Raw genomic sequence first — 7,877 nt, 5'->3', positions numbered from 1 at the left:
TTTAACTAATTGAATCAATAAACAATATCGTTTTCAACCATTTATTGGTATTCAGTATGTATTAACGTGTCGTAAATGTAACAGGCCGCCTGTGCTTGGTAAGGTTAAATCAGTGTCCACATCTGTCACCAAAAGATAAGCTTTCGGCGTGACATTTTGTTATGGGACGTGCTGCAACAGGAATCTCTTTTCATAAATTGTCGTTTTCCCCTCAACAACAAATAGTCTGACATGGCATCAAAGTCTACTGGTAAACATTGTGTAAGAGCTCTGTTAAATGTCATGCTTGACTATCCCTGACAGAGAAGACAATCAAGATGTCTTCTAATCAGTTCACTAGTGGGTGGATGAATGAGTACGCAACAACTGTTTCAAAAATACAGGGTTTATTGGTTAACTGCAATCAATAGTTACAAAAAGAGAAATCAGTTTTTAATATAAACTCACATAGAAATGACTGTAGTGAAAAACCATGGCTGGAAATATACATTCAACAGTTTTACTTTCTTTGTGTCAATAATCCGGTTTAATCTTGCTCAAAACTTTAAGGAAACACAGAACAAGGAATTAAAACAATTTCACCATCTTCCATCGTTTAATATAAAAGTCCTTAGTTTGCTAACTGGAATGTATTCAAAAGTAGGCCCTTTATAACAGTTGCAAGTGAATCAAACATCCAATCAAAAACACAGATGTCTTCTCCTCAACCCATTTGGTCACTGCTATTGCTTGTAATACAAACAGTATTTTCCCTCTAAATCCTTGGTTAAGTGTATTACATAACATTCAGCCATAACCTTCCTTTAAAACCTACACTTAAAATCAGGATGTGAGAGTGAACATGGGGATACTCATCATTATGTGTTGTACCTCTTGGTTTTACCACTTTAGTCATAATTCTGAAAGAGAATCCTGATTGGTCTCCATATGGAACCAAGCTGGTGTGATTTAATAGAATACAAACAGCTGAACAAAGTAGGAACAGTAAAGTACTGTTACGGTCAGAGAAAACGTTCTAAAGAGTAAGGGAGGATAGGACAGTCACGGGATGATAATGCAACAGGTATTATTTTGCTAGAATTGCAGTCCAATAAATGGGGAAAACAAATAAATAATCAAAATGCTAAAAAAAAACTTTAAAAAATCCTGTATTTTTTTGTTGCTTTAAATTAAGTTTTATTTTAACAAAGTGTAGTTACAAATATTGTTGCAGTCATTGTAGTACAATATATTAAACTGTGGGAGAAGAAGAAAAAAAAGGAAACTGACAAAACATCTTCACAATCTTTAGATTAATACCGAAGATCATAATTTAACATAAAAAGAAAATATATTCTATTGTTCATTATCCAGATAAATACAAAATTAAAAAAAAAAAAAACTAAATGCATATGATCACCAATAAATATGTTTCGATAAGTTAAATAAGCAGTGACAAGCACCAATGCTTGGAAAGTTTTAAAACAAACAATAACTATAATAATAACAACAAATGATACATCAAAAACCATAGAAGGGAGCAGGGAGATGTCAACAGTTGCTCCTCAGAGCCAAATTCTGATTCTATAGGGGAAGAGGAAAAATAAGATAGCTTAGAGATCCCATCTCAAGTTGCAGGAAGTGGAAGAACTGCACCATGGGAATGCTGGAATTCCCTGCTGCCTGCAGAACAGCATGGACGGAGGCGGGCTGAGGAGGAGAGGGGGAGCGGGACAAAAACCAAATATTCTTCAATGTTTAATAACCAGTTAGACATTAAAGACATCCTTCATCCTTCCTTCCCAGAAACACAACTGCCAGTGACCAGCAACACTTCCTGTGTCTGTCAGTCACTTCCTGCTCCGGTCCTGCTCCGCTATTACATAAAATGAGACTCAAAGAATGCTTGAGAAGAACTATGACGGGACAAGTCGACGTTGAATCAAAAACTTTCAGACAGTAGTCCATCCATCCATCCATCCATCCATCCATCCATCCATCCATCCATCCAATCAACTCTCGCACATGCTACGCACGAACCAACTGCCCCTGGCACTTTGTTTTAAAACTATTCATATCATTTCAGTTTATGTATTTTTTGTTGTTGCTCAAAGTCTGCAGTAAAAACAGCTGTGGTTGATCTGAGGACAGGGTTTGTTACGGCGCACCCTCCAGCGAGCTCAGCGCAGAGTAGACCAGGGAAGTGCGCTTGAGAGGTGGTAACGTCAGAGGATGGTGGAAGAGTGTGGTGCGATGATACACTCCCCGTGCCAAAGGCCCACTAGCACTGCTAAGTGTTCAAGAACAGAAAGACAGGTGGCACCTGGCAAAACAACAGTCTAACAATCTCTTTTTTTTTATTCCCACACCATCATTCTCATTGTTCATTCATTTCCTCCCATTTTGGCACTATGCCAGAAGACAGGGTAGGCTCTATGAGGGGGAGGGGAGTAAACAGCAGGGAAGAGATTTCTGGGGTGATTTGAAAACAAGTTCCCTTAATTAAGTCACTTTATCCTTAGATCATTCAAACTTGGAACTAAATTGATATTGTTTTGTGGAGGAAAGGGGTAGGGGACCATGGTAGAGGGGAGTGCCATTCATTTTCTCTTTCTGGGAGGCGACGGCTAACGTACATTAATTAGGAGCAGTCTAGTCGTCAGAGACAGAGAGGCGGCTAAAGATGGGGAGGCGTCTGTTGGTGTCCAGGCTGGGGGACTCTGACCCGCTGAGACTGCCTCCTGAGCTGCTCTGATACCCCTCCTGGTCTGACAGGGAGTCCTGTGGAGGGCTGGACGGAGACTCAAACATCTGAGTGGGGGACTCCGACATGGGCCTAAAGAAGTAGGGGGTGTTGGTCGGAGACAGGGGTGCAGGGGTGTTGGGTTCGGTCCCCGCGGGGCCGCCGGATCCCAGGCTGGGGCCAAACAGGTTGGCCAGCTCCTGGCTGGAATATGTGAAGGGGTTGCAGCTTGGCCACTCAGGCATCTCTTCTGGGGAGAACATGGGTGTAGGGGTGAGGCTGCCCTCTCCTCTCAGACCCCCGGAGCTGGGGAACCCTGCGAAGCTGTAACTGTGCTGCAAACGAGGACGCTCCAGCTTATTGGAGAGCGGGGAGAAGGAGGATCCGGGAGGGGGTCCACGGCGCTCCTCTGCATTGTGGATGAAGTGACAGCGGGGACCGTAGGGGCAGAATCCGATGGTGTGGAAGGTGCGACACAGCTCGGTTTTGTATTTAGGGTGGCGGCTGAGAGAACGCAGCTCATGGATGCCGTGGGCGAACTGACACTTGTCGCCATACTTGCAGGCTCCGTTCTCCTCGAACGGACGGCACAGCTCCGTCTTGTAGCGGCTGGAGTTGACCTGGCTCTGCTGCTGGCTCTGGCTGTTGCATCCCAGGCTGGTAGGACTAGCCGGCCCCAGGCACTTCTGTAGGAGCCTCTCGCCTGTCTCAGAGAAGGAGCGGTCTCTCATGCGGTTGTCCTTGTTGCTGCCACTGATTAACCCTGAGGTGACAGAGCAGGAGGAGGGGTCTGATATCTTCAGGCTGTTGAGGAACTGGTTCTGGTGGAACTTGGAGCTGGGGTTGGGAAGGGTGACCGAGTGGTAGACAGACACCCCTCTGCCCAGCGAGGGGGTCCCCACAGCCTTCCTGTCCCTGTCCAGCAGGGTTCCAGTGGGGGTGGACATGGCATGATGGGGGGAGCTCAGTATGTTGTTGTTGTTGTAGTTCAGCATCTTGTTGTTCTGGAAAGAGACAAAATATTAGATCTAAAAGTCAATACAAAAACAAATGTATTTATATGCAAAGACCACAAGAAAGAGTGTTTTACATTCCTAAAGGGAAGGAAAACATCAATAAAGAAATCCCTGAATGACCATTGATGTTCGTTTCGCATTAAATCCCAAGGCGGATGCAGACCTATAGAACAGAACAGCTGGTTTGGCAAGTTGCCCTACTGAGGAATGTGTGCCTGCAAAGTAAACCGCGCAAAGGAAGGAGCGCGTGAGAGCGATCATGGTCCCGGTTACAAAGGAGCTGCTGAATCTTTTTTTATTTCAATTTGAAATGAAAAAGCGAAATTAAAACGTAGTGTGAAGAAACTCAAAATGGAAGGCATAGTAGGCTAGTAACGAAGTTCTCGTCAAAAGAACACTCGCATCAGGCCTAGATTTGCACGACTGGGTGATTAATGGAATAAGAAAGCATGTTTTGCCTCACACACAAGATTCATGTATAGCTAACGTTACGTGGACCCTTTTATGCACAATAACATCAATTTAACTTCAAAAGTTGTTAAACATGAATACAGTACCCATAGGCTATGGGTTTCAAAACTGTAGTTTCAGGCACAAGTATATTGAAACTTGATTGAATGAATGCAACATCCCGTCAAATATAAATCGGATTCATGTACATGCAATTCTAGCAGTTTACTTAGATTTGAATTACGTGTTGGTCAGCGAAAAGATCCAAATTGTTTCGATCGCTAGGCTAACTGTTTCCATTGAATTAAATCATCAAAAGCACTCGTGGTTAACACTTTCCTTGAGCAAAAGTAGCAGGCCAGCAAGTTTCCCGTTATTTCACTCGAGTTAACCCGGTCTGACTCACTCTTTTATGACGGGATATTAGCAATCAAACAAGGAAACGAAAGTTAGTCAACAAAGTAAAAAAGAAAAAAATCACAACAAGAGACATCATGCATCAGAGGCGAACACTGTGCTTGGCCCCGAAAGCGCATCATGGAACTCACTCTCGGGTAAAGTTAGTATGCAAGCTCAATGAGCAAACTACAGTAGTTACACTTTCGCGTTATAGCAGTCTTATCTACATGTTAACGGGTCCCTTTAATGCATTAGAAGAAAAGCGTAAACTTTTTAAATTAAAACCACACAAAACTAGCCTAGTGAAATGTCGAATTCCGTCACTGACTTGCCTCCCTCCATACATTGGCTTGGAAAGAAAAAGCCGAGTAGAGGAGTTTTTTTGTAGCTAAAGTTACCTTGTTCATTACTTCGCTGAAGTCGAATGGCGAAACCACTGCCATGGTCATCTTGGCAGCGTAGAAAATCAAATCCAAAATACGTTTTTTTTTTAAAGTGTGTTTTTTTAAATTGAAATTACACAGGATGGTAAGTTCTGTTTTGTCAACTTTTTTGCCCTAACTACTAGTACACCCCCTCTGCCTCGCACCAGTTCCGCGCATTTCCTTTATAATCGTGTGCAGGAGGAGCTTGTAGTGACGCGGCTTTTCTTAGATCGAACCCTTGTGTGTGTGTGTGTGTGTGTGTGTGTGTGTGTGGGGGGGGGGGGGGGGCAGTTGCACCAGTTGCAAAGCATCCTCTCAGCGCACATGTTGCATTGCCTTTGAAACTCTAAGAATACTTTTCTCCAAGTTTTCAAAACAAACTGTAATGCGTTAGACTTTCCCCTCTAATCTTGTTCAGTCTGCAGCATGAAGTTACAGCACAATGTTACATTCAATATATTGGATTCATCCAGGTAGGAAAAATGCCAACTAAACAATTTCCTATTCCAACATGCAGACTTGCACTTACAGAAACACTCGTGAATACATTTTCCAATGTAAGTGTTATGAGTCATGAGCCTAAACCCTTCAATCCATCAAGAAGCTCAGGCTTGTCAACGGTCTGCAAGGCCTATTGACTTTTGTTTGTTCAAAGTTGCAGGTTTTCTGCATGTCAAGTTTTTGTTCAAGCAAGTTTTGAAGCCTAGTAGACACACCGTAGCCTACTATCCCATCCCATGTTACTGTATTATAATCAACCACATACTGTACATTGTATTACTTGCCCAGGCCTACTTTATTACAAGTTGGGATGTCTAGTTTGAAGGTGTTCTAAACTTCCTCAACAACACTTTCCTCAAGCTCTTCTAGGCAAACAGTCAGAACTTGTTTACTTTGTAACGCTCTCTCCCCCCCCCCCTCTCTCTCTCCACCCTCTTTTTCTCTCTCCCCGTCTCTCTCTCTCTCCCCACTCTCCCCCCCCCCTCTCTCTCTCTCTCTCTCTCTCTCTCTCTCTCTCTCTTTCTCTCTCTCTCTCTCTCCCCCTCTCTCTTTCTCGCCCTCTTTCTCCCCCTTCCCTTTATTGACATATGTTTGCATTGCCAAAGCAAGTGAAATAAACAAAAGGGAAATAAACAAGGGAAATAAACAATCAAAAATGAATAGTAAACATTACACTCACAAAAGTGTTTTAAGTGTTATATTATTGGCAATGTTTTAACAATGTGCAAATAGTTGAAGTATCTTTCTCCCTACATAGTATCCTCAGGCTCCCTTCTGCGATCATCCTATTTCACACACACAACACACAGAAACACACACACACACACTGTCATTAATTTACTCTTAATTGTCCTGTTGAACAACCGACTTTCCGGTGGATTCTGTTAAGGCAGCCAGAATTAGTTTAACCCTTACCTACCTCGCTCAACTCCAGCCATACGCACGCACACACACACATGCGCAGGCACGCACGCACACACGCACAGCACAGCCACATGTAATGCAGCCTACAGCCTTGGCTCAGTTTACAATGAAAACCTGCTCTGTTATTTGAAATTCACAGACTGCTCCCTGATGATTGAACAGGAAGTCTCATTGGAAGTTACAGCATGAGAATAGGCATCCACTGTTCTACCATCTATTCAGTGCAGTTGCAGTGTTTCAAATCTATATTTGCACCATAGAGGTAGGCAACGTACTCTATATAGTGTAGGGCTATAATATTGTAGCCTGGGCAAACAGTGACCATAGGAGTTGGCAAGACAGCATAAACAGATCTGGAGCCAGGCTAATAATATCTAGTAATATTGTAATCTTCTCTATTCATTCCCCATCAGGTTATTTACAGATAGGTAGGCTATAGGCCTGTAACCTAATACCATAGTGATCCCACCATGTTCAGACACATAACAGGCAGCCACAATCAAGTTGTGTATGTAAAAAGAACTAGGTAACCCTATATGCAAATCCATTGTAGTCTGCCCTGCCTCGACTAACCTACCTACACACACACACACACACACACACACACACACACACACACACACACACACACACACACACACACACACACACACACACACACACACACACACACCTCCTGTAATCCATGACAGAGCAAGAAAGAAATAAAGAAAGCTGAGGGTGAAGGAGGGAGGAGAGGAGAAGAAAAGGAGCTGTTAAAAAGGTTGGAGGAGGGAATGGGGAGAGGACGAGGGGGGGGGGTGTTGTGAGGGAGGTGTAGATTTATAGAGGACGTTTATTACTACACACTGGTGGGGGGAGAGGGGCAGGGGGAAAGGAGAGGGCCAAAACATTCATCCCCCCATTCCTTTCCTGCTTTCCCTTCTCTTCCTTTCTCTTCCCTTTACCCAGCAGCCATGCAACGCAGCGGGGCCCTAGGGACTTAGCTATGTTGACGTTTGTTTTCAATTGAATTATTCTATTTGAGTTGAGAGATCAGGAGACAAAACAGAAACATTCTTGGAGCTCTCACAGGGACCGGGAGGGGAGGCTTGGGCTTGGAGTCTAGGCTGAGGAATGACTGCAGTTATTTTGGAGACAGTGAAGAAGAGGAGTGTGTGTGTGTGTGTTGTGTTTTACGAGGACTCTGAGCTGTATGGAGTTATCTCATCTCATCACCCCCTGAAGTGGTTTTAGCCTACAGACAGACCGGATGGAATGACAGACATAGCTGTATGGAGTTATCTCATCTCATCACCCCCTGGAGTGGTTTTAGCCTACAGACAGACCGGATGGAATGACAGACATAGCTGTATGGAGTTATCTCATCTCATCACCCCCTGGAGTGGTTTTAGCCTACAGACAGACCGGATGGAATGACAGACATAGCTGTATGGAGTT

The 7,877-nt window shown here is 43.7% G+C and overlaps 1 protein-coding gene across 1 annotated transcript; it reads right to left on the bottom strand.

Moving 5' to 3' along the window:
- Positions 1 to 369: 369 nt before the first annotated feature.
- Positions 370 to 5,206, bottom strand: LOC139374996 (zinc finger protein 36, C3H type-like 1a). Its single transcript, XM_071116324.1, has 2 exons — positions 4,986 to 5,206; positions 370 to 3,726 (listed from the first exon to the last, which is right to left on the bottom strand). Exons 1-2 carry the CDS (start codon positions 5,034 to 5,036, stop codon positions 2,632 to 2,634), a joined length of 1,146 nt encoding a protein of 381 aa, XP_070972425.1. The 5' UTR covers positions 5,037 to 5,206; the 3' UTR covers positions 370 to 2,631.
- Positions 5,207 to 7,877: the final 2,671 nt, after the last annotated feature.

This window comes from Oncorhynchus clarkii, chromosome 19, assembly GCF_045791955.1.
Source record: "Oncorhynchus clarkii lewisi isolate Uvic-CL-2024 chromosome 19, UVic_Ocla_1.0, whole genome shotgun sequence".
NCBI classification, from domain to species: domain Eukaryota; kingdom Metazoa; phylum Chordata; class Actinopteri; order Salmoniformes; family Salmonidae; genus Oncorhynchus; species Oncorhynchus clarkii.
This window is presented reverse-complemented; position numbering and strand designations above follow the sequence as displayed.

Excerpts from the sequence above, each read along its gene's own strand:
- LOC139374996 (XM_071116324.1), bottom strand. The coding sequence starts at position 5,036 with ATGACCATGGCAGTGGTTTCGCCATTCGACTTCAGCGAAGTAATGAAC. Across the intron at positions 3,727-4,985 it reads TCAGCGAAGTAATGAACAAG|AACAACAAGATGCTGAACTA; the intron begins GTAACTTTAGCT and ends GTCTCTTTCCAG.